At 35.6% G+C, this 26,562-nt stretch overlaps 1 protein-coding gene across 5 annotated transcripts in view; it reads left to right on the top strand.

Moving 5' to 3' along the window:
- STRN (striatin) overlaps nt 1–26,562 on the top strand; it is a 61,173-nt gene that overhangs the window by 13,215 nt on the left and 21,396 nt on the right. For all 5 annotated transcript variants that reach the window (XM_030268453.4, XM_030268452.4, XM_030268451.4 and 2 more), the window contains exons 3-7: nt 6,950–7,023; nt 10,024–10,102; nt 11,921–12,085; nt 23,242–23,377; nt 25,242–25,377. In XM_030268453.4, coding sequence (XP_030124313.4) covers nt 6,950–7,023; nt 10,024–10,102; nt 11,921–12,085; nt 23,242–23,377; nt 25,242–25,377 — 590 coding nt within the window. The remainder of the gene's footprint in view (nt 1–6,949; nt 7,024–10,023; nt 10,103–11,920; nt 12,086–23,241; nt 23,378–25,241; nt 25,378–26,562) is intronic.

The raw sequence follows: 26,562 nt of genomic DNA, 5'->3' as shown, positions 1-26,562 counted from the left end.
TTTTCCTGTCTCTACTCAGTTCTCAGATTGACAGATTTTACTGTACTAAATAAAACCACTAGTCTAAATGTCTGCGTTATGATAAGAGCAATAGCTAAAATAGTATGGCTTGAAAAACATGCTAACAAAACCCATAGCTGATCAATAATGAATGCTTTTCCTTGGTAAAATTCCGCTGAACTGTGTAGATTATACTCCAGAATTATAGTGTATTTTCATTTTGTTCAAAGTAATAGCTTTGTTTACTATTATGTGTCAACTGAAACCTTGAGTAACTGTCTTCAGTCTAATAATTACTAGTTTTTAATCTTGCTAAGTTTTTAGTCTTTTCAATATGAGAAATTCTACAAGAATATCTTCTGGAGGTGAATTGTGTGATTGAAAAAATATTTATGTTTACTGGTTTATCAATGATTCATGGACATTTTAGTACAAGTCCTCAGTTTACCATTTTATTCTTATATATACTTTGCTGATATTCCAACCTTTGAGGCAAGAAAGTTGTTTTTTTATCACGTTTTCAGAAATCTCTCTGTTCAACCAATTTATTTTAGGCCAGGTTTAGTTTAAATCCTTTTAGTTAGTGAAATGTGTTTTAAAATTATTGAATAAAGAGTATATTTATGGTACTGCTGCAAAGCAGTCATAGCTTATATTATCTTTTACTTATCAAATAATTCCTGCTTCTCTTTAATAAAGGAAGCCTCTGAAGGAGTTTGTTTAGTAGAAATAAGATTTAAAATACACACATATGCAAATGAGGAATAGAACATCACTGGTAGATAATTTTACAAGGACACCAATAGTTATATTACAGTATTGCATTCAGATTTGCTCGTCTTATATAGGCTCCTTTAGCACAAGACATGTCTTCTACCATCCAGTTAATCATAGCAAAACATCCAGTTTTGGTAGCAACCAGTTAATCTACTAGCATGGGGATGCAGCCAGGGTTCTGGCCAGCAGTGGCCCCAGGGCTTCAGTGTATTTTCTTCTTCTTTGGGGAGTTCTGGGAGGAATCCTTAAGGTAGATACTCTTTTTGCCCAGGTCTTGTTTACTAAACTGATATTACATCAAAGAGCACAGAAAAATACAAAATGTATGCATAATGGAGTTTACAATTTATGGCTGCGGAAAGGCTTACATTTGGAGCATGTTCACAAAGCTTAGTGTCATTGGTTTGGCTAAAGATATACTTGTAGTTATATGTATTCTGTGAAGATTTCTTTTGTTTCAAAACTGGTGGAGATATTCCTGATTATGTAAAAGTATTTCTAACCCTTCATGTTCATAACGCACAGAAGTTAGCAATTTAAAATTATCAAACTATGTGAATATATTTTTGTGCACTATCAGAGAAACTTTGTAACATTAAAAAAACAAAAATCAAACTTCCATATGGATGGTGAAAATGTCCCTCAGTTTTACAGTGTAAAATCCACCTAAACTATGATATTTAAAACTTAATGCAGCAGTCCCTGTCAGGATTAGGAAAAAACACTTGGTGGGTTGGTGGGTTCTTATTACAGTTTTTACATCTGTATCTTTTATGTTGCATGTTTTTCTGCAGTCCGTGGCATTAGTCTCAGTTCCTCAGGTCAGTAGGCTACAGTCGGCTGATCTGATCCAGTGTGACAGTTCCAGTACGGGTGTGCAGTGTTTCTGTAAGCAGATGTGATACTTGTGACTGGTGTGTGTGCTGGAGACAGCTATTTATGAGTTTTTAGTTTTAAACAGCAGTTTTATTTGCCAGTTTCTAAAGAAATAGTCTTGTATTTCTTTCTGGAATTATCTCTCAGCGAGTGTTCTTGCTTGATACTTGAAAGAACGGCAACATTCTGAGCTTGGGAGCACTGCTCTGTTTCCCAGCATTTTCCTAAAGCAGCTGTCAGCCTGGTCAGACAGTAGTCAGGATGCTGGCATTTTCCATTGGGCTCCTAGAGCAGGAAAATGAGAATCCTACAAGGTAGGAGGAAGACATTCCTGTCAAGTCTGGGGAAGGTTGCTGTGCGGGGACAGGGAATCATTCCTCTATTCCTTCATTTCTGCTATGGCATTTCAGATCTTTCTCAGCTGGACAAAATAAGTTATGAGTAGCAGAACAGAATATGAAATTGTGGACCAGAGTACTCCATGTTCACAATGCCCTCAGGAAACCATGAAAAAGAAATGTGAAACATTTCTTTCTCAGGTTCATGCTTCTATGAGCTGCTGTTATTTATAGTGGCTGCTCCGCATTTCTTTTATCAACCAGATAGTTTAGTCTTTATGTCAGTAATTGTGAGGTTACCTTTTTATTCTGTGTGTGTATAGCAAGCCAGGTTATTTCTACTGAAGAGTCTTAGTAGGCAAAATAGCAAGGAGCTTAGAAGGAGCTAGTGTGTAGTTAAGTGCTAGCATTTTTCAATAGCAGTTGTGATGTAGTTTTGCCAGCATCCAGTAGATTGCAGTGTGAGGCTGTTCAGAGTTGAGAACTTTTTATGACTTTACCAATACTTGCTCCACCATCAGTAAATTGCACTGGTGCCTCTGGATTTTCAGGAGCTAGCTGAAACATAGTACTGTTTCTCTCAAGAACATGTCATATTTTGGCTAGTCTAGCTCACTTCCTGTATTAACATATTTCAACCAAAGAACTGGACTCCTGAGCTCTAGAAACAGTTGATTTAATTTTGTGTTGTTTTCTGCACTGATGTGTCTGATCAGTGTAAGGCTGGCGCCTTCTCCCCTGGGTAGAATATCTCGCCGTGCTGTTCCTGGCAGTCATTCTTGTTTATGTCTCTTGATTTGGCGGCAGCTCCCAGATCTTCTATGGATGTTTTGGCAGGCTCCCTCAGCACAGCTGGATCAGATGCTTCAGGTCTGGCGACAGATATTTCCAAGAAGTAGTGGCTTTTTTGACTGGAATAAAATTTATTTCTGTGTGAAGTATTGAGAAAAGTTTCATTGCACTCAGTCTTAGGAAATGTAGATGAAGGCTTTTAGCATTTTCCTAAGCAATTCTTGTGTGGCAGCCATGTTGAATGTTTCCAAGCCCTGAATAGAAGACACATAGTTTAATGAAAATACTGCTAACCAAAAGAGGAGAATTGTGTAATGAAGAGCAGAAGCCAGAGCAGTGGTAATATTCATACTTACCTGAGTAAGGGCATCTACCCAGGAACGTAGTTTCACCGTGCTAAGATAGTTTTCTTTCAAATAACTGGAAGGCTAGTCTTCAGATAGAAAAAAGTTGTATCCTTAGGCGGTCATTTTCAAGTCATTTTTCTGTCTCTGCATACTGTTAATAATTCATACGTAATTTTCAGAAATGGAAGGTAAATCATTGAAGTTGAACGAGTTTCAGAAAATAATTCTTTGTTTCTTTTTCTCCCCTGCCACCAAACCACTGTCCTTTTTTTTTGACCAGATGATACAAAGGTTGAATAAACTTTCATTTTCTTTATACTTTTTTTACACAAAGTATACTTTATCTATTTTTTTGTGATGGTAATGTCACACTACTGGGATGTATGAGCTAAAGTTCAAGGTGAGCTGTAGAAGGCCATTTTTAAGCTGTTAATAATTGGACCATGTGATTTCTGCAAAAGTGTAGAAATTAAGCATTACAGGTGGGCAGGAGATATTCTGTCATTGTAAAATCTGATTAAATTAAAATGTGCTAATGGAATAAGTGATATTTTGAATTTGTGTAGAAAAGAATTAAAGGTTATTTTGTGAAAAGTTTCATACCCTTTGATTACAATATGTGTAACTGAAGGGTCAAGACTCTCATCTAGTCCTGTAGTCTGAGTCATGGTGTTCAGCCCTTCTCTTAGTGCACTTGAGAAAAAGATTGTTTATCTTTCATACCTGTGACATTTTCAGCTGTTATCATAAAAAGGTATCTAATAATAAATTTCATACTGCCTGAAGAAGTGTAGAAGATGACCCTACAGGCAGTCTATATTGATTTTATGGGAGATTTTTGTAATATTATTTTTAACTTCAGCTGGCCACAACTGAAGATGAGTTCAGTGTGTCACATACTCTGGCATGATACTCATGTTTCTGTTTCAAATCTGCGTCCTGCTCAGAGATCTGAATTTATACCAATTTAATTTAGTTCAGATTTGATTATAGCATTGGAGGTTTTTGTCATTTTGTGCAGTCAGAGCTCTATAACTTTGTTTCTAACTTTTCCAGCAATATTGAAAATAAAGATTAGTTTTTAGAGCTTTTCATCTCTTCAGTTGCCTCTTCGTTAGAATATGGTTCTTTTGTCTTTTCTGTAGGGCTACTGGTCTCTGTCTGCAATATACAAAGTTAGGTTCTCTAAAAGATGAAATCTTAGTCCAGCTTGGCCCTAAAGTTAAATTTAAAGGAACAGTGGTGTGCAAGGCCATGTAATCTACATTATCCTCTTCAAGAATAACAACAAAAGCTTTAAAAGCTGTTGTGTTGTGAGGTGAAACCAGTTACAAAATCCTGGTTACTAACAGTTTAAAATGGATTTAGAATGAATAATCTCCTTTTGGTGAAATGACTTTATAATGCTTTTGATGAGTGGGGAAAACCTGAGTAAGAAAAAAGACCATTAATGTTGGTTTAAGAGGGAAGTGAATTAAAAAGTGAGCAAAACGGATTTAAGAGATTGAAATAAATACACTGAGAAGTTAAAAAACCTGCAGTCTGAGTCTTTGAAAGATGGATTTTGGAGAACATGAGATCTGAGGAACAGGAAAGATACAAAGAATGATTCTTTCAGTGAACCTAGCAAACATTTTTCTTAGGCTGAAAATTATTAACAAAACTTGATAAGAAAATTAGTGAATGCATAGAGCATAGTGGACTGAAAGCAAGTGTCGACTGCTGCAAAACTAACTTCTCCCAGAATTCTTTGAAGGAATGAAGTAGAACACAACACATGTCAGTAATCCAGATTAGAGCAGAGTATTAATAATTGTTCTCTTCTGTTAAGTCAGGTCAAAATAGATTACATATTAAGGTCTCTTGATTTCATGACTGCATAAAAAAATGGTCCTCTTTAAAGTTGGTGACAGAGTGGAGAATTTCTTAATTCTTGATTAATCATTGCTTTTCATTAGTGGTGGTGGAGGAAAAGAATACATACCAAAAATATTTAACAATAATGACATGCAGTTGTTTTTCTAGGGTAACAGGTAAGAAATGGATAGTTGGAAAAGGAAAGATAAATATTTTGATTGAACATTCAGCTTTGATTTTCTTCTACTCTTGGTTATTCTTTTCTGTACTGACCAAAATGTTTAACTTCCGTCTATTGCTTTTAATACATTTCAAGCACATAATTTCTCCTCTTCTTGTTGATTGCTGCTCAGCTGTGTTAGAGCTTCGTGCTCTGACTCTTGAGAGTTAGTTCCTTCATCTGTTGGTGTTGCTATGCCTAAGAGGCACTTCTTTACTCTTGACTTACCCATCTCAGTCAGAATTAAATGTTTATTATAATTAAAATGCAGCTGGATTAGTAGGAATCTATTACCATAGAAATTGAAATGTAAGAACCACGAAGCATTCTTCAGCACTATTTTGTTAGAAGTAATGAGCTTTCTTGATGAAATAGGAAAAGGCAAAAGAAAACAGTAATATAATGAAGATATTTAAGAAGCAATGTATAGGTGTAGGTAACTTGAAAACATTTTCTGCAGCCATTCTGGATATAGTAATGTTATTTTAGTGAGAACTTGACTCATACAATTGCAAAGTGTCAAACCCACTAATTTTTTCAAAAACAAATTTTAAGTGGAAGAGCTCCCTTATGCCTATTGGAGCTGATGAAACACCTTTTCATGTTGAAGCATATGACAGGTTTATTTTTTTTTTCTTTTGCAGCTTTTTTCTTGCTACCCTACACTTCACTTTGTATCATTTGCATTTGAACTGTGTGTACATGTGTGCTGTTTGATTGTCCCACTACTCCCAGGCTGCACATGCAGCATTTCCTGAGTTCTCAGCCTTTTGTTTAGGGTAGGAACTGGTGTAAGTGTCACTCTTCTACCCAGTTGTGAATGCATAAAACTTACAATTTTTGACTTTTAAAGTTATGGTGTCAGAGGAGGAGGGAACAGATTGCAAAACCAGTAAAGGTTCACTTTGCCTAATTTTCTCTGTTGCATTGTTAAAAGACTACTGTAATTGATCTTGGTTAACTTACATGTGCATGTGTAATACTGTACTACTGTGCTGTTATTATGTATATTTCAAAGTCTGTACATACTGAGTCTTTAGGATGAAGCTTCTCAAAAAAGCATTTCCATTTTTTTGTAGCTACTCTTGTCATAATATGGCATGCTCTATGGGGCTTATTGCATTAGGCCTTTTGAAGACTAAATATTTTTGGAAGAAAGTCCCCATTTTTGCACTTGGTCAAGTGGCAGACCAAGCCACTTTTTTGAGAGAAAGTGGTGGGGGTGAGCTGTCACTGCTGAATCTCGTTTAGAAGAGTTCTGGCTGAGGACTTGATGCTGTTGGAGAGCACAGCATTTCGAAGAATAAAACTGAAGTTTGCTTAATGGAGTGACAGTATGAGATATGAAGTAGATGGCACCGAACTGACATGGATAGTAAAAATGTTTCATAAACATTGGCTAAAAAGGAAAGACTTGGGGGTTGGGAAGGGAAACAGAAGAGTTGCTTGTGTCCACAGGGAAGGAACCTTTTCTGTAGCAAGAACATTTTGTAAAATCTGCAGTCAACTGCTCTGTGTGTTTCCTATATGTCACATATCACTATGCAATTGCATGTCATCCTTGGAAAAAATATTTCAATAAAATTACCTATCTGAAGTCATGGTAAAATTACTTGATTTGTTCCTAGCCTAGAAGAAAGGAGTGTCTTTTCAAGTGAAAACAAGTGACATTTATGTGTTTAGAGATATACTTTAAGTGTACTAATAGATTTTTAAATTTTTTTTGTTTGGTTTCCTTGCAGGGCTAAATACCACAAATTAAAGTATGGCACAGAATTGAATCAGGGAGATATGAAGCCACCGAATTATGATTCTGGTAAGAATTTAATGAGAGTGAGATTATTACTGGCATAAAACCTTAACTGTGTTATGTGCAAATGCCAAATTGATAGTATTGATAAAATAAGTCTCTTAATGGAGCAGTAAGAATAGAGATAATTCATAAAACCTATATTTTACTCTTGTAGAGTTACAAATATATCCTAGTGCTCTAAGAGTCTATTAATAAATCAAGTTAGTTTAGATTAAAAAAAAAAATCTAAACCCAAATGAGCAGACTACTCTTGGAGAAAGTAGTTTTTCTGTCCCTTAGTGATGTGTATGGATATTTTAGAACAGGATACTAGATTCACAGCAATAGAATTCTTTTATGTCTGGATAATTCTTCTGAATGAAATGCATAGTTCATAATTTTTTGTTCAATTACCTCAGTGGCATTCCAGGAAAAAAAAAAAAAAGCGTATTAGACATAAGTGAGAGTTTTTGAATGGGAGATTTCTCTGCAGAATTCAAATGATCATTGGAGATGTATTTAGATAATTTCAGATTTTTACCTTTGTCTCTGGAAAGCTGATTTGCTTTCATCTCCTACTTCACACAAATAAATTTAAGAACTGAACTGGGGAAATTAAGAATTTAAATTACTTCTTTTATCCCTCCATTCTCTCTATCCTTTCCTCTGGGGAAAAAAAAATATAAAAAAGTGGTACAGAGATCTGGCTAATGGTTAAGCCATTGAAAATATAGGTAGTGTTTTTTGTGTCGCAGTCTCCTGATGCTTCTACTACAACAAAATTGGAACCACCTATATGTAAAGGCAGAGCATAGACTGTCTGCAAATCTCATCTCTGTTACTTGGTTTGTGGAGGTGACGGTCTGGTTGACTGTCATGGTGATTTCTTACCTCATTGGGTTTAGAAGGTCATTAAAAGATGCCCAAAAAACCAAAAAATCCAACCCCACACTAACTAGCAAAGCTTTACGGCAAGCTTTTCTTGTCCAGGTTATTAATGAGTTTTTTAGAAATTTTATTTCATGCAATTATTAGTGTTATTTCTATAACTGAAGAAATATTGAATTTAGTGCTATTATATGGAAGACCTCAGTTTGTATTTGGACTTTTGGAAAACTTTGTCCTGATCATACCACAACCCTAGACAGCCGTGGGTTTTTTTTTTGTAATTTCTCAGGATGCAGCTACAGGATGTTGCTCCAGTTTCCAGCTGAGGAATGTAGTGTGAGGCCTAGCTTGCCCAGCAGAGGTTTAGACTGTGCATTAAGTCTGCAAAGTCAACACTGTGGAAATATTGTAGTTAGAATTCCATTATTGTCATTTATCCCATTGTTTTCTATATATAGCTATCAGAAAGGTATATTTTTGTTCTGTATCAAATCTGGACTGATGACTTAAAATAGAAACTTTGTTCTAATGCTGTTTTAAAGTTGTCTTTGATAGATACCTAAGTTGTGTGTCCATATGTTCCCCTTGCCCTATCCCTGTTTTTCCTTCCCAGTCATGAAAAAAAGTCAAAATGTTGGTAGTAGTTCTTCCACATGTGTCCTTGTTGTTTTCTGTATGATCTCTTGGTGAGTCTGTAATACAGTTTGTAGAAGAAAGATTTCAATCTCCTGGTAAAGAGATACTTTAAAATAAAATTTCTTATACAGTTTATTTCTACTATATATACTATATCTTCTGCTATAATTCCCTCATAATGCAAGTTTCTTCACTCTTATCTGTAAACCACTGCTACTGCTTGCAGTCATCATTTTTGAGGAGACTAAGCACAAGAGAATTTTTGCCTCTGGATATACTTAACAGTGCCTTCAGAAGAATAGGATTTGCTTTCAAAACGAATTTTCAGGCAGATTTACCTCAGGCATGTTTTAATAATTATAGACTGAGCTTTGGTAGCTGTGCATTGAATCCAGCCGTGTCCAGTTGTTATTGGAAAATGATTGTGCATTTGTTTATTTCCTGTCGTTGCTGTTAAATAGATTTGTGAATGAGATGTCTAAAATTCATATGTCTCTCCTTGAATGTGAATTCTGATTAGTATTTGATAGCTTCTTTGGGTAATGGTGGGGCCTTTTTGTGTAGTATTAAGTTGTTTAAAGGTAAGTGACTTTCCGATGAGAATAATGGCTTTCCTGTGTCACATATCAAGTTACTCATAGGAGTATACCACAGGTTTTTCTGGTTCTTAAGTCTTGTTTACACAGGAAGTTTGTTCATACTTCAGTGTTTGGACCACAAAGTTTTAAAGTTTTGTAGAGGCTTTTATAGATGATAAACCAAGATATTTTGTCTTGGGAAGCATATACATCTCCTTGAGGAGAGGGAATAACCCACCATCATGTGCTGTGCAGCTGTATATGGAATAACTGTATAGCTGTTGGTTTCTGACATTTTTATAGTTTTCTTAAAAGAAGATCCGCTGCTTTTTTTCTTTTTTTTTTTTTTGTAGATTTTCCTGGAGTAGTAGCATTTGGTTACAAATTTATGGTTGGGGAAAATGTGCTGAAAATTTTTCAACAACTTTTCAGTTTAAAAAATAGTCTCTATTGTTTGTTTGTTTCTACAAAACTAATACAAATATCGATTAAATTGATGTAAGTAGATCTGTTGATTCATGTTGAACTGTCAAATATTAAGGAAATTGGGAAGTTATAAACCTATATCGTGCTGCAGTTAGCAGTTAAAGATATTTGTATTCAGACTTAATGTGAGCAGCAATTATCTTGGAAGGCCAAAGCAAAAATTGGACTGCAGACTGACTGTGATTATGTTTACCTAAAGGAGTTAGGAACTTGCTCTCATAGAGCAGGACGTACCTGGAAATTTCTATGTGTATATAGTACTACAATTATATGCTGTGTGCATTTTTTTTTCTCCCTTCATTATTTGCACTTTGAATTTTGGTATTAAACCATTCCTAATCATTTTAAGGCAGATCACATTTGCCTTTTCAAGTGGATGGGCATCTTTTATGCAAATAGGAGAAAGAAAAAAATGTAATAAAATAATCTTTTTCAGATGAAGGGAATGAGACAGAGATTCAGCCACAACAGAACAGCCAGCTAATATGGAAACAAGGACGACAGCTGTTAAGACAGTAAGTGTTGAAAAAAGGACTCAAATACTGAATGCAAAGAAAGAATCTGCTAATGAAATACGATGGTGATGATATTTGATTTTTTTTTTCAGTTATATTTTACTGAAAGAAAAGTTAGTGTGTAATGAAGTTCATTGAGCTTCTGCACTACTTTTCTTTGAGTTTTGAAAATTTTTAATATTTCATACCTTCAGATGAGAAGCTTTGTTGAACCACAAACACCTGATCTCATTTACTTTTCTTTCATGGAGGATAATAAGACAATCTGCTTGGGAGAACAATGGGTCATGACACTTCACAATTAAAAAGCAAAAGACACAAATAATTTCTACTAAGAGCTGTGTAAAATAAAACCAGCTGGCATTGGATAAGGAAAAGTTTTATTTTGGCTTGCTTAAGTTGCAGAAAAGACTAACATCAGGAAGATTAGACTAGATGTTTTCTAATTCTCTGTTCATGTTAATGAAGGAAATGTCTCTTAATGTGAATTAATTCTTGAATTGTGATCATAGTAACTAAATTAATTGCGATGATATTTGGTGTGTTACAGAGGATTAAATAAGAGGGGACTGAGACAGTAAGGATGGTCTAGAACTTATATTAAAAGACCCTTTTCCAAGGAGTTGTGCAAAAGTTAAATTTGTTGGATGTCTTGTAAAAGCTTCTCTTTTGCAAGAGCTCAAATCTTTGCATGCATGTTGAATAAATGTAAATAGAGTGGTTTTGACTTGGATCAATTATTTTGAAGACGAGTCCTTCTGTCTCAGCGCAGTTCATACAAGAGTGACACACTGCTGAATATAGAGTGCATATTACTGACAGACTCTGTTTTGAATAGGTGACTTGTTTGATTTTTCTGTAGCCAACAGTCAGTATTTTTCTGCTAATGTTGTTATGTGAATTATATTGTTAAATAATTGGAGGAGAATGTTCTTGCAGGAGAAGTGCATGTCCCTGATTTATAGCAGCTGTCACTGTAAAATAGCATTTCCCTTCTTCCGAGTTGTCTAGAATATTGGCAATTTAATCAATTCACTGCTATTAACTCCATATTTAGAGGGAAGGACACAAACCAATTTTTACTTTTTTAAATGATTATTTCCCTCCTGTTGCCCTCAAGGGCAACATGGCATATTGGTCAAAGAGCCAACTTTAAACCTACAGAGCCAACTTTGGGGTGTGAGGTTTTCATACAAGGATTTTTGCTGTTCAGTCATATGGAAGAAAAGTTTTTCAGATCCATTGCAGAATAAAGGAAAGGCAAGAGAGATTTTATCAAGCCTAGTCCATCATAAATAACAACTCTTACTAATAGCCACAGCTAAAGAATTTAAGTTTTATTCTGTTTTCTAGGCTTCTAATAATGTTCACATAAGGAACATACCTACTGCTTCTTGTATTTAGTTTCCATGTGTCAAAGAATAAAATGACCATGCTTGTGCATGCAACTGTGGTGATATTTATAAAGTAGTTGTAAATATTTTAATTGAAAGTGTTTCTCCATCCATTTTAGTAAATGAATGAATAACGTATTGTATAACCTCTGACTGCTAGGCTCTCTGATTTTTTTTTTCTCTCAGTGACTGTAGAGGCTGGTACTGCAAGAGGCAGTCCCTCTGCAGCTGGTACAGGATGATTTACAAGCATGTTTCACTAGCTCAGCACCATAGTTTGCTAAGCTAAGGGATTGAGGATGTGTTCAGGGAGAAGTTCAGTCAGTTGCTAAGATAAGGGATTGAGGATGAGTTCAGGGAGGAATTTCATGTTTTGCAGAAGTGGCATGTGCAGAGAAGATTAGCATGAGTTCTCTTCCTTCAGGTATCTACAAGAAGTGGGCTACACCGACACGATATTGGATGTGAAATCAAAACGAGTGCGAGCTTTATTGGGCCTCTCAAGTGATGCTTCAGATAAAGAAAACAGAAATCAAGAACCGATGGTAAATGGCACAGAGGGCCAGATTAAAGAAAACGCAATGATGGGGTAAGCATCAAGATTTCTTTGTTATCATTCTGTGTAAGTGCACTTAGTGGTGTTGAACAAAATTTTTGTTTACTGAGATTTCAGGACTTTTTTCTAGTTCTAGATTAGAGCAATTCTAACTAATTTTATTATATTGAGCAATATGTATAGAAGTAATTCTTTAGATTTGCATCTTAAAAGCATCCTGTTTTTTTTTTTTTGTTTTGTTTTGTTTTTTCCGGTTGAATGGCAGCACTAAGTCAAACCAAGCCTCTTTGGAGTGTTTCCAAGTGTTTAGAAGTCAGTCTTGTTTCAAGTTAATGGTTTGTTTGCATTGCTGGGCACTTTACTGTGTAGGTTACAGGCTTTGCTGGTCTTGTCTGTGCTGACTATGACATGATAACCTATATAAGATAAGGATTTTTTTCACTAAATCTAAAAAACAAAGTCATTCATTACATTCTGAGTCCTAAAAGATTCTTGTTTTCTACTGATCAATAGACTATGTAAATGTTACTGAAATGTAAGGTATTAATTTCTGTGTTTTAATATTTCTAATACTATGGAAAGTCAGTCAAAGACAGTAAAAGCTTGTTCTTAATTCTTAAGTAATGTTAAACCTTAAGAGGCTTTTTTCCATTTTCTTCTCTTTTCCACACAGTGTTAAAAAAGAAAAAAAAAGTAAGTTAAACTTAACTCTAAAGGCTTCAGAAAAACAATCTGCTCATTCTTGTTCAAGACACTGTAGTTGCAGAACTATAGTAATGAAACTACATAATGAAAATTATGCAGAATTGTAGGAACAATAGATGAGGTAGCTGTTTCCAGTAGTAGCACAGCTTTCCTTAGAAATCCTCACACTTTTTTCCTTTTCTGTATTCATGGTGCAAAATTCAAGACCTTTGTTTTCTAAGACCTAACACTGTTACGTATGCATCCTATCTTCTGAAAAGCATTTGTAAGATTTCATTATACCCTCCTGATAGCTGCAGCAACTTCAGACCAACAAGTTACATAAGGGCAGAAGTTTATTGTTATGTAATTAAATATAATGCTGTGAGTAGGAAAACGTGAATGTGTGAGAAAATCTGCAAGCTACTAAAATATATTGTGTTGCTACACAGTTGACAAGTCACACAATTTATGTACAGCAGCTTTGTTTTGAAGAACAAGGAATGCTTGATAGCTTGCAGTAACAGTTCTGGTTTGATTTCTGGTGAAGGGGAAATGTGTAAATAAAGCTTCTCTTGCACTTCAAAATTTATTTATGTGTATTTACATAGTTTTGAAGAAGGTGGATATGTGTATAAGGTCGTTTACTTGATGGGTGAAATACTGAGACAGTGGTTTTGACATATTTAGATATATTTTCATTTTTTCCTATCTGCTTAGTTTTGGGATAGATCTGACATTAGGTTTAATGCTTTGTAGTTTACCCCATAGCTGAGGATATTCGCCGATGGAGAAAAATTAATTCCCTTCCATTGTGGCTGTACTAGCTTGTCAGCTGCAAGGCTAGTGAGGCTGTACATTTTGAAAAACTGCTCTTGCTTGTGATGCCTGAGATAGTAGACTGCATTATAGAGCTTAGGGAAGTGTTTTGATAACATAATGAACAAGAAGGAACTCTAGGGCTTTACAGTGGAAAAAATTTCCAGGGTTCTTATTCAACATGGTCATGTCAGTCTTCATGGGTGATTTTGAATTTCTAGATGTCCACTGAGATTTCCCTCACTGAAAAGAAAAAAGTCAGGATTTTACAAGAATTCCTTGATCAGTCTAAGTACAGAACTACCTATCAATGCTGTGTTTCTTCTGGGTGCTTCAATCACATTTGCAGACCACCTCTTTCAGTTTTTCTTTCAGGAAGCATTCTGTGTCTTGCTTCCTGGCAGAGACTGCCTGTTATTTAACAGCTCTTTCATCCTGTGGTACCTCACTGTTTCTGTGACATCTGGCACTGTTCACCTTCTTCCAACTGCATCATTACTTACCTCTGAGATTTCAAAGTGCAGCTTTGTGGTAGATGCAAAATCAGAAATAAGGTCGTATTTACTTGTTACCTGCCTCATGTAATGCCAGCATAACTTCAGCCTATATAGAACAGCTTCTCTTTGAACAGTATAGCATTGAATACATGACACAGGTCTAAGGTGCATGGATGCTGCTCCTGGACTCAGCTGAAATTTTGAAATCCTAATTCAACGCTTTCCTATCTGGTTGTCAGAACTAGGAAAAATTTAGGTGACTCAGCTAAATTCTGGCTTACAGTTGAGGAAGGTGCATCCTCTGAAGCAACCTCACCAGTGCTAGGCTACTTACTGAGAACAAAAGGACTGGCACTTCCTTTAGCAGCCTCTTGTTATTCTTTGTGTGCATGTAAAGTGAAAAATGGATTTGGGCTACAGCAGGCTTTTACAGTTGGAAGGAGTGCAGTGAACAAGTGTCTGTCGTTTGGTAGTGGTAGAAGAGGAAAGTTACAGTGAGAAATTGCAAGAACAGGAAACGAAACAAAACCTTAGTGCAATTCCAGGAAGTTTAAGGATGTATGTGAGTATTTGCCAGGACCATGAGACATTGGGACAGCTGCAAACTAAAATGCAGACTGAAGATTCTCAGTGACTGTGAGGATAGAGTGAAACTCTTCATAGGAGAAAGCTTTGCTGTCATTAGAGAAGCTTGTGAGCTGCTCAAGCCAATGCAGTTTGGCACATTTTCTTGTTCAAAACATATAATGAACATTGTTCTCAAATATCTGCTTGCAAGTCTGAGGACACTGGTCAACCTGAAGATGTTTTAGTTACATTTGAAGAGCAGAGCACTGGGCAGAAAGTAACACATGAGAATGGATGTAGTTTAACAAGGAGTACACCTCTATTGAAGTGGGAAAAGACAGTTCATAGTGTTTCTGATGTGTTTGGTCTTGGAAGAACTGCATAACATACTCCCAGTTGAATCTGTGCATTTAAGTCTGTGTTTTAGAAAACTGTTTACATGGAGTGAAAAATGTGAGAAGTGGAGTAGTACAGGGCTGGAGTAAAGAGAAACCTTGGGGATGGGAAACGATAAAGGCAAATCAGTAGGAGTTTGGAAAGAATGTGGGTGAATGTGATGAAGATAATCTAGAGTAGAGGGGAAAATGGTACTGTGAAAAACAGAAGGAATATAGATTTAATGATGCATTTGCAGAATAGGAAAATGGAAGGCACGTTAGCTTTTAATTTCCTTAAAGATTTCTCCATATAGCAGTATAAATTACAGAAAGAACAGATTATCTCAACTGCCTTCTGTACAACTGAACATTCGTGTGATAAATTCCGAAGAAAGGAAAGAGGTGGTATTTGATGGCTTTCTGCTGCCATATGGTTATCTCTTTGAGAGGAGAGCAGGAGTAATGGCAATAGAAAGCAAAACTTCCTTTATGTTTTCATTATTTGTTTGATAATCAACCAATACTTCCTTAGTGAAATGAAAGTGCTGGAGCACAAAATAAATTAGTGTTGCAAAAAATTCCAGGGAAAGAATGGAAGAGCTGATCTACTTCTCAGCACAGTCTGATTTTAGCATAGTTTTTGTGTAAATGTATTTATTTGTGCATAGTGCTTTTTGCTGCTGTTCAGCCTTCCTCCGAAATACCTCTGTGATTTGCTTTGACTATACTTCTGATCACAGTTGAAACCCACTTTGCTTATTTTTTAGTATATTTTAATGCTTTTGATTGTTTTAAAGATAATTCATGGTATTTCTTCTCTCACCTCAGGGATGTGTGACGTGTATACTTCATGGTGGGTAGGGAGTATGTTTTTCCTCTGTTCAGCTTACTACAGCTTTTACAGATTTTTAAGTTGCTACAGCAGCACTTGCCTGTTTTATGAGTTTTATCTTGTCTGTCCTTTATACCTATTTCAACAGCTGAATTTGTACACTCAGTGTTTGGGATGCCAACATTGAGTTGAGCCTTTTTGTGGGAAAGGCTAGTGAGAATGTTTGGGGTGATTATTGTGAAGCTGATGCTGTATGCTTTGGTATGTAGAAGCACATGATGGTTAGTGTAGTACAAATATTTACTACAATAATATTTCTTCACAGCAGAGAATATGTAACCTGAATTCTGTTAGGCTGTAGTTATTTTAGGAAATTGCTGTCTGGTCCCTCATAACCTCTCAGCTTAGTTTTGTATATCATAAATGATTGCAGTTACATCAGAGAAGTTCCCCTTCCTGTGGTACAGTGATGAACATGCTAATGTTGTCTGACTCTGTTTTAAGCCAAATCAGTTTCCCTTCATAATTAGGTGAAGTAGCCTCAGACTTCGTGTTACTAGCTTCTGCATGTTTGGCCAGACTTGTATTCTTACATTGCCTATTTATTTGCTGATGTACAGATCCTCTTGAAAACTTTAGCACTCAAGAAAGACATCATGTGGATTTTGAATGCACCCTGCAAGATTTTGAATCCATAAATGAAATGTTAATATGATAACGTGAGCTAGATATAGTCCTGTTTTCACTTATTTCATGGAATTTAAAAGGGAATCAGTTTTCAGTTTCTTCAATCAGCTCACTTGCATTACAAAAGATAAGTACCACTTGGCATGACTGGATTCAAAAATAGATACTAAAATAATAACCTCATAATAATGGTTTAAATTCCTAACACTTGCAGTGAGAGGAATGGGGGCTTTCTCCCAACAAACTGAAAGAGAAATGAAAGCTGCCTGCAAATGTAGCTTGTAGCCTTGAAAACACAAGAGTACTTAAGTATCTTTGGTTCATTTAGTAGCTTTCTCTTACTGAGTGAAACATAAAGTCAAAATAGTTTACCTTCTTGGAGGTGTGTATTTGACTACCATTTAGTATGAGTGGAAGCAAATATAATAAATGAATAGAACTGGAAGGAATGAGGATATACCAAACATATGTGTACATGTGTGCGTAGATATGAATGTCTATATATAAAAATGGTGTAGACTAGTTCTTGCTAAGAGTTTGATCATTAGAACTATAAATAGCCAGTAGAAACTTCTTAACTTGAGTGATGTATCAGTCTCTGGAACTTACCTGCTGCCTTTTCTTTTCCTGTTGAACTGCCAATACTTTTACATGAGCAAAATAGCATCAAATCTCAGCATTTGAGAGCAAATCTGAAAACCTTTTCAAAAATTAAAAATTTTGCAAACTTTATCTTTCTGATATACAGCAAGTCATTCCAGCTGACGCTTCAGTGAATGAACATCTTTGTATGCCAGAAGACCTTAATAACTCTTTTGCATTTCTAAATCCTATTAACACTGGCCCAAGTAATGAAAATGCTGCATACTAGCTGATGAATGTTGTTTGTTGACTTGCTTATAAAATGGTTTATTTGGGAAAATACCTCTGAATTTATAAACCTCAGGTGTAATAGCTGCCATAAGAAAGATTTCCAAAATAGTATGCAAGTAGATGTTGAATTGCAAAAAGTAAAGAAAAACCAGTAAAGGGAATAAAGCAAATATATTTGGGATTTTTTTTTTTTTCTGTTTCTCCCTGCCACCATCTTGCAGTAACCTAACAGACATTTCAAAGGTACTTGGTTTAGGCCAGATCTGGACACTTTCAACAGATGCACTAAAGCAGGAAAAAAAAGTAGATAAATTGGGGGGATTTTGTGAAGAAAAAAGTGAAAATGGACCATGCTTTTAATTTGCAACATTCTATGGCTTAAGAATTTGAGTTCTTGGAAGTGTCACATAAGACTCACAGCACAGAAAGAGTGAGGAGAAAGACAGACATTGAGCAGTTGGAGAGAGGGAGAAGCAAAGAGAGGGGAGATGAATAGAGAAATAACTTAGAAAAGTTAATGTGGTACCTCAAATATTAAGGGGTTATTTTATTCTTTATAAAGCTTACTTTTTTTGATATATTATAGTTAGCTGACTAGATTTGGCAAGAGAAGTGGTTCTTGCTTTTTAAATGTCATTCCTTTGCGATTCCAATTTACATGCAAACCATTTTGTAAGTGTTGCTTACCCCTTGTAATTCATATTGCACTAGTTCTTGCATTGTGTGGTGTGACTTCATAGGAGATTTTAAAGGTTGTGACAGACTGTTAGCCTGGCCTGCGTTCATTGTGTGTAAATGTTGATGATTTTAACTGTCCTGTAGTTTTATAAATTATTATTATATTTTCCATGCTGCATTCTAAAAGATTTTACAGTGTTGAACATCTAATGAACTGTTGTTAAAGACACTCCTCATTGAATTTGCATGCATTCATTTAATGAGTACAGTTTGATAGAATTTAACTAGCCACATTGAAAAGATTGTTTTAAATCATGTGATAACTAAATTATGTGGGGAATTAATAAAACTTATGAAGACTATGCAGTAGCTGTTTTGATAGTAGTAGGAAACTCTGAACCAAAGAAGATAGCTCAAGAAAGAGTGTGGTAGAACAGCTCTGAATCCTGGGTCACTACAGGTTCTTTCCAGCTGTACAAGCTCCCAGGAACACTTCTCAGCCTAAGCTGAACTTGTATTTATTTAACTCTATTGTGGTATTTCTCCCTGCTTCTGAATTTATCAATAAAATCCTGGTTTTATTTAAGATAACTTGTGTATGTCTTGGGTAAAATAAACAAACAAAAAAGGCCTCTACTCTTTCCTTTGAGGCTGTGAGTAGGACTGAGGCACTTAATGGCCTTGTGGTTGGAAAGTTCATGGGAGAAATTTGAGAGTCTCCCTGGACATGGCCACAGACTTTCCAGGGTTATTATCAACAAAAGAGAAGGTAATAATAGAAATACAGAGTGTGTTGGTTACAAAGAAAATACATGTCTATAATGTGACTTTAGTCTAAGTTAAACTTGACTTAGCAATTTGAAATGTTCTGGATCACACTGGGAGCTGGAAAGGTATCATTAGCATGCTGTTTTAGTTCCCACAAAAGAGCTTCACCTTGCTTCTGCATTTCACTCATTAGGAGACAGGATTTGTGTTAAGATCATGAATATTAAATGTTGAGAGCAAATGTGTTCAGTCTGAACTATACATTTTTTAAAGCTGGTTATATTTCAGTGTCAGAACCAACTGGATTTTTACACAAAATACTTGTCTCAAGGTATGTTGGGCAGAAAAGGAAGAGTTGCTGTTTTGGCCTGCAGAGTCCAGTAAAGCCAAGCTTGCTTTATTTAAATAGTATATGTGGAATATCCACAAATCATATATTTTTTTATTTCATATTATTATTTTTAGTCTTCAAGGGGTTAGCATTAATCTGAATAATTGAACAGCCTGTAAAATACATATTGGGATCAGATTTTCACAGACATCACAGCTGTGAAAGGGACATAAGTACTTCAGTTACTATCCCATTTGTAACAAGAATTTTGTGTTTTAAACAGGAAAACATTTCTTACCTTTGGGAATCAGAAGGTCCTTGTTTCAAGAGTGAGATTCACAAAATCTGCACTGCCCATCTGTTGTAGTAAGATGGAAAACCCAGCAGCATTAGTCTAGCTGCAGTTTCCTTCTGACAGTACTTACTGTTATGCTCATGAGAAGCAGTTAGTTGTACCTAATTGTGGGTAGGCAGGAGTAGCAGGGTAGTATCTCTGCCCCAAAGAATTTCCTGTCTACTTGGATAAGGCTACTGGAAAGGAGGATGTAATGGACAGAGTCAACAGTATGTGACAGAAGATATGATACTGTTTAAATGATTTTTGTTGGGTTGGTTGGTTAGGAAGTGCTGAGTCACCTGGGACAAGACCTTCAAGGAAAGAAGACAAAATTAGGTGCTGGAGAGAAAAGCATGCAAGAGTGCTGTTGCAGAGTCCAACTGAGGAAGGAGCAGTGGGAAAGAGATGCAGAACAAGCAGCTGAGGAGCACAGGGTTGAGAAGGCTGTGCCACAGTCTGGCTGCTCTGTGCTTTCTGCTTTGGTATGTTCTGTAGCTTCTCCTGCTGTCTGGGGGTTCTGATTTATTCTTCCCCAGCTGGTTTTCTTTAGACAGTATGGCTGGGGAGGAAGGAAAAAGCTGCACCGAAGTTCTTGCACTTTGAAAATTATGTTCTCCCTTAAATATGTTGTGATACAGGACAGTCCAGAAAAGAGGAATTGTCCTTGTTGGGACCTTTTTAGGGTTTTTGGTCTCTCTTTATTTGCAACAGGCCCTGAACCTTTCTGTAGTCTTGCCTCACTCGTGCTTGTAATACCACAGTTTATATCAGTCCCCACTTTTGGAGGTTATTTCTATTTTTTCACCCATTGATTAAAAAAAAAAAAAATACTTGAAGCTACAAAAGCCCTGGAAATGTCAAATTGTGTTTCTTTTTCTAAAATGGAATTTAAAGTTATTTATTTTACTACCCTATCTCCGAATATACTTTTGACCCTTCTGATTTTTTATGTTGCTTTGTGAATGAACCCCTAAGAGAAGAAAACTAATGAGATGAAAAATTAATGAAAAAAGCAAGCTTGAATTATCCATCAAAATACATAGCATAAATTAGCTAAGGCCAGACATTTTTCTTCAGTATGTTTTATGTTCCTCCAAAGTATTCATGCTAACAAGCATTATCCAAAATGCATTATGTTCATATGCTTTTAGAGAATGACAAATAGCTCAAATTATTAAATCACGTTTGATTTGACTGCTAAAGTTTATTTTGGGGTACAGTGTAGGAAATCAACCTGTCAGCTTGAAACTATCTTCTTGTAGAACCCTTGGATAGTTTAAATAGTCTGCTTCTTCTGTCTTCTTTTTTTGGTTTTTAAGAATTCTTTCTTGGAAGTTGTCTCTTAGCACAAATAGTCTTCTTTGGCACTATACTGACTGTACATTTTTGTACTGTGCAGGGGTTTTGAAATACCTGATAAATAAGCTACCATGTTTCCCAATGCTTGAAATGCCCATTTACCTCTGCTCCCCATGTAAGTGCAGAGGCATTATTATTTATATATATCCTGCCCACTAATATGTGTAATAATTTATAGGATAGTTGAAATCAGAGCAGTTAATAATAATAAAAAAAAGATATAACCTCTTTTGGTAGTCACTTTGAACGTCAGTGAGAGAGACCTAGGTTTCAGAGCAAACGAGTACAGGTCTGGTATGACTTACTGCAAATAATTGGACTTTCAGAAGAATATCTGTTTCTTAATAGTAAGGTCTCTTAATTACACTTTTGTATTCCATGTTTTGTATTAGTTCATATATTGCTGTTTACTGGAGTATGTCTGATAATTGCTATTATAGATTATCAGCCATAATGTTTTTACATGGCAAAATACAGAGAAGAAAAAAAAACAGAAATAGTGGTGGTTGGATGATTTAGTCAAATAAAAGTAGACAGAGACTCTCAGAATTTGCTGGAAGTCAAGAAGTTAGTCAAGTGAAGCACATTACAAGTGTTGTCTGATCACGATTTTTCTTCTGGAAACAGCAAGGCAACCATACCATAGGATTTCTGTGAAAATGTTCATTATTACTACAGATTCATGAGGTGTTATAAGCTGCCAAAGTGCTGATTATTTAAGGAAAAATAAAAATATTACAGAGTGTTTTCAAGTTTGTCATAGAAACAACCATCACAGTACTGCCAGAAGCAGGACAAATTTGAAACGTGCTTAAAATTGTTCTTTGATCTAAGTTAAGATTTGTAAAAGCAGAAGGAATATTCTTGGAAAAAACAGTAACCATGAAAACATAATGTACATCGAGGTATATTATGAGGCTGCTGTGTATGCAGAATTTCTAATGGCAAGTGAAATTTTTGGGTGATAAAGGTGAGCAAATAAAAAAAGATAGAGTAACAAATTGTCTTAATGAAATGCACATACACTGGGGCTATGAAGAAGCCACTTCTGCTGATTGTTGTCATGGAAGCATAGAACTGCTTGAGCAGAAACTTTGCAAAGAAGGAAGTGTGCTTCTTATTACACCTTATTACACATCAAAGCTTTTGCCCTTGGTTGCTTCCTGTAATAGACCTTTGGAAAGTATTATGACAAAACACTGGAGTAAGTGGGTGATGGACAGATGATCAGGTGCTCACACTGCAGAAAGTTTACAAGGCCTTACTGTATAGGTGTGTTAGCTGATTGAACCTTTTGAAAAGGTTAGCAGAAGCACTTGCTGGTAGTAGGGGTGACTGCATAAGACAATTTAGAGCTACATTTCTAAAAAGAGAGAGGGGGAGACTTCTGCTGTTTCAGTGATTGTGAGAATCAAGATGACGTACGTGCATTTAGTGGTGAACTATGAAAAACTGACTACTGATGAAAGGTAAGACAACAGTAAAGCTTGCCTTCACTGTTTCAAAGCTGTATCAAGAATGTACCAGGTTATACTGGAATTAATTTTAACAATTCAAAATTAATACATTTTGTTCACTGTATCTTTCATGGGTTGATGGAGAAGTGCATCTTCTGCATAGAAAACACAGGTCCTGTTGATAATTTTAGGACTGTTTATCTGTACTTTTGTCAGAGTTTTAATAATTGTTACAGTCCTGTTTCTTGGCTTCTTCCTCTTCAGTTGTTAATAACAAACCTTATGCTTCCTGTTTTGAGGCACTGCCTATATTTCTGCCAGTGCAGTCCTCATTTTACCCAATCTTCATCCATTTCCTTATTTGTTTAATGTAAATTCAAATATTATTTAGTCATCAATGATATTTTCCCATTATATTTTTTGTAGTGGCATATTTATCGTGACTTAAAAACTGCTGAATGATAGCTCTGGAGTTTGGTGTTTCCCAGAAAGATAAGGAGCATCAGCTAGCAGTAGCAAAGTTTTCCTGTACCTTGATGCCCATCTGGGAGCCCAGCTCGGTAGCTGTGGCTCAGGTCCTTGTTGCTGAGGCTTTTAGTAATGGTATAACAGTATTGATGTTACTTTGGGCAGGTGTCAGATGAATGTTGCTTTAAAATGCTTTTTTAATAAAAATTGAAGTGTCTGTCCTAGTAATGGCAGCTATACTAAGAATAAATGTTGGTTCTAATAATACACTTCATGTCTATAGTTTAGTTCTTTAGCCACAAGAATTTTAGCTGTTAACAGTCCATTTTTAGTTGTAGGCTTATTTTAGTCTTACATGCTGTTGGATGTAATAATACAGAACAGCTTAGTAATTGCAAAAGAGACTTTATTGTAATTTCTTTTCTCTCATGATGGTGATTGTTATTGTTGTTTAGGAAACCTGAATTGACTGACTCTGCCTCTCTGCTAGAGACCTTCAAGTTTCTTGAAAATGCAGCTGCAGACTTTAGTGATGAGGAAGATGAAGAAGATGTTGAAGGAAGAGAGAAAACTGTCATTGATACTGCAACAGTGAGTGGAAAAAATAATTGAAAAAGTTACGAAGAACAGAAAAAGTGAGATTAATGAGGTGCCTATAAGCAAAGTATATGACTATGTATGTACACATGCAAGTCATTAATGCATCTTTATGATGTTCTGTCCAAGCATGTGTGCATAGGAGGAATTATATATGCATTTCTAAGTTTTTGCATACGAATTACGCTTTGCCATCTTTATTGCTCTAAGTTAGATTAAATTTTTCTAAAATTGTCTCTTTACTATTCCATAGTGACTAGTATTTTTGATCTATACTGGAACACAATTTTTAAGGTATCACTGTCCTTTTTTACAATTCCCAGCTTAGTTTGAATGTATTATTCATAACATTGCATGTAAATAATTATTCTTGAATAGTTATTAAAAAATTAGTGATACTTAAAATTACTTATCAAAAATTGTGTTAGAGTACAGAACTGAAATACACTTGTATTTATAGCTTGTGGAAGGAAGAGGTGTAACTGGAAGAACGCTAATGTAGTTAAGAAATTTTTTTCTTTGTTCAATCAAATGCCTTAACCTCACTCATGATCTATACTTTGCTATATGATTTGTTCATATGATCACATAGATACATGCCATCAGTACTCTTCTTTAAAATTAACATTTATTCAGTGAATTGTCTTTCCTAAAAATTGAAGCAGATAAGAGATGATGGATGTAATTGTTTTTATGGTCAGTTTTAAGAATTGAAGCTAAAAAACCAATTAGTTTTATGGCATTTTTAAAGGGGATCTTTTTAGATCTTTCCTGTCATTCATAGGCTGTGAACTAATGTCTGAGACTCTTCTGTTAAGTCTTGTGTAATCCAGTATGTTCACTAAGCCTGCTGAAGAAATGAAGCTTGAAGTTTAGAATTGCTTCAGGTTTAGAAATTGGTTCACTGTATTTAGAGGAAATACAGTCAGTCATCTTCATGAGCTGTAGGATATTGGGCTGCGTATTGGAGTCTTTACAGACTGACCCTTAGCAAGTCAAAGCATTGTGATTATTGTAAATTTTCTATTTCTGTAAAAGTAAAAGTTGTGGTACAGTTTTCATGTATCATGGCATCAGCTTACCAACTGGTCAAATAGCTGCACCACACAAGTTTTTTTGCCTTCTATTTATTTCCCCAAATAATACATATGCACAACTCCAGCACCTCCCATCCCCACTTTGTATTAAAATGAGGTTATTAGTCTTTCATGCGTGCAGAGTTCTTCTCTTGAATTGTGTTGGTGGTCTTGAATTGGGTCAGTGGTCCCAGGGATGAAGTCAGGAAAGTCTTTGTCAGGTCTCTGTGACTCTCTAACATGATCCAAGTCTCCCTGCTTTGTGATGGATTAACATAGAGTCCAAGTGCTGGACATTATTCTTTTGGTTTCAGTATGTTCCTATAATGGTTCACTTGCTCCACTTCTTTCTTCTATAATGAGCTTATAATATAACAATTAGCTGTAGCTTAAGCATCTGATAATCATTAACCTATCGTTGATGTATCTAGCTTCAGTACGAATTGGTTCTAACTCCCAACTAAAATCTTAACCTTTAAAATCATGACTCAATAGTATTAAAGAAAAATATAGTGGTTTTGTAGATTAGCGTAGGTTCGTTATCCACGTGATGATTATTGATGGTCACAGAAAGGAAGAGTTACGCACAAGTTTCATTTTCACTTAGAAGCTTGAAGAAGTCTGCGTACTATTCCAGATTTGCTTATTAATGTGTACTTTTCTGCTTCCTCTTCAACTTCTTGTTTGGATTTTGCATAGAGGACATGACAGTAATGCTTGGGTTAAAGATGTATTTGTAACTTAATTCAGCATTTTTTCCCCTGTCCTTTCTGACCTCTCAGATTGTAAGGAAAAGAGTGCTGTCTGACAGCAGTGAAGACAGAGATACAGAAGAAGCTTTGAAAGAGTTTGACTTTTTGGTTACCTCAGATGATGGTGATGGGGAATCGAGAAGTTCAGGAGATGGAACAGACTGGGGTAAGGAAATTTGATGGATCATACCAGGAGAAAAAAAAAAGACTATAAGAATATATTGTGACTGATCAGTTCACTGAATGAGATCTCTGTCAGGATCACAGCATCTTTTGATTGTTTCTACTATTTCTATTTTATTATCAATAAATAATTGGCAGACTGAAGTCTTCTTGATATAATATTCTCATTTTTTATGTTAACTGCTTCAGTGTAAAGATTCTTCAAGGTTTCTGCCTCAGGTTGTTTTTCCTTTTCTTTAAATCTAAGGCAGATAGAATTTAAAATTTATGAGTGGTATTTCAATATATTTGTCTAGTGACCCATGCACATGAAGGGCTCTGATAAAGCTGTATTTTACAATTATGATATGAAAGTTATTTTGTCATCTTTGCTTTCTCCCACTTTGATGCAGAGGGCAATGTGAGTCATAAAATCTAGATTAGTTGTACTCTTACTGTGGATTAGTAATTTAGTTAATATGAACTCTTCAGCTGCTCAAACATTCTTTTATAATTCAGCAGAATAATATATCTTTAAGTCCACTAGTCATAGAGAGACATTTCACAAACTGCTCTCTGTCCTTTGAGGTTCAAGTCCTGCAACCCAAATTGCCACCATCTCCACTTTACTTTGACATAGTTATTCTGCCTAAACCCTCAGTATAGAGAAGGGGAGAAAGAAGAGAGCTGGTTAAATATCTTGATGGGAGGTTGTTTCCTACTTAAGCTACTCTGGAAAGTCTTAAGGATCCCATCTATTGAAGATGATGGGAAATAATTGAGCTTGATAATGGAGATGCAACTGTGACAGACTGATAAGCCATGGTAACTGTGGTTCTCACGTGAGCATCTCCAAGATGCTGTATTTCACTGAAGCCATGTCCATCTCCTGGGTGGACTCCAAGTTATTTTTCAGTGTGGTGTAGTCTTTGCTTAAGAGGATGTTGTAATATTATTAGATACGGAAGTCAATATTCTATTCACCAAACAAATCTAGAAATACTGCTCTTAAAAAAAATTGGATACTGCTCTTTAATACTAAAATTTTATCTACTTATGCAGGGTTGGTGCTGCTATTGCTTGTTTCACTAAAAAGTCAGTATGCAAACAAGAGCTTTTTGTTCTCAAATTCACACTTCTGGTTTATTTTTGCTTTCATTGATGACAGCTGAGTAAAAGTGAGCGCAAG

The sequence above is a fragment of the Taeniopygia guttata genome, chromosome 3 (genome assembly GCF_048771995.1).
Source record: "Taeniopygia guttata chromosome 3, bTaeGut7.mat, whole genome shotgun sequence".
Taxonomy (NCBI): domain Eukaryota; kingdom Metazoa; phylum Chordata; class Aves; order Passeriformes; family Estrildidae; genus Taeniopygia; species Taeniopygia guttata.
Note: the sequence above shows the minus strand (reverse complement) of the source record. Positions and strands in the feature narration are given on the sequence as shown.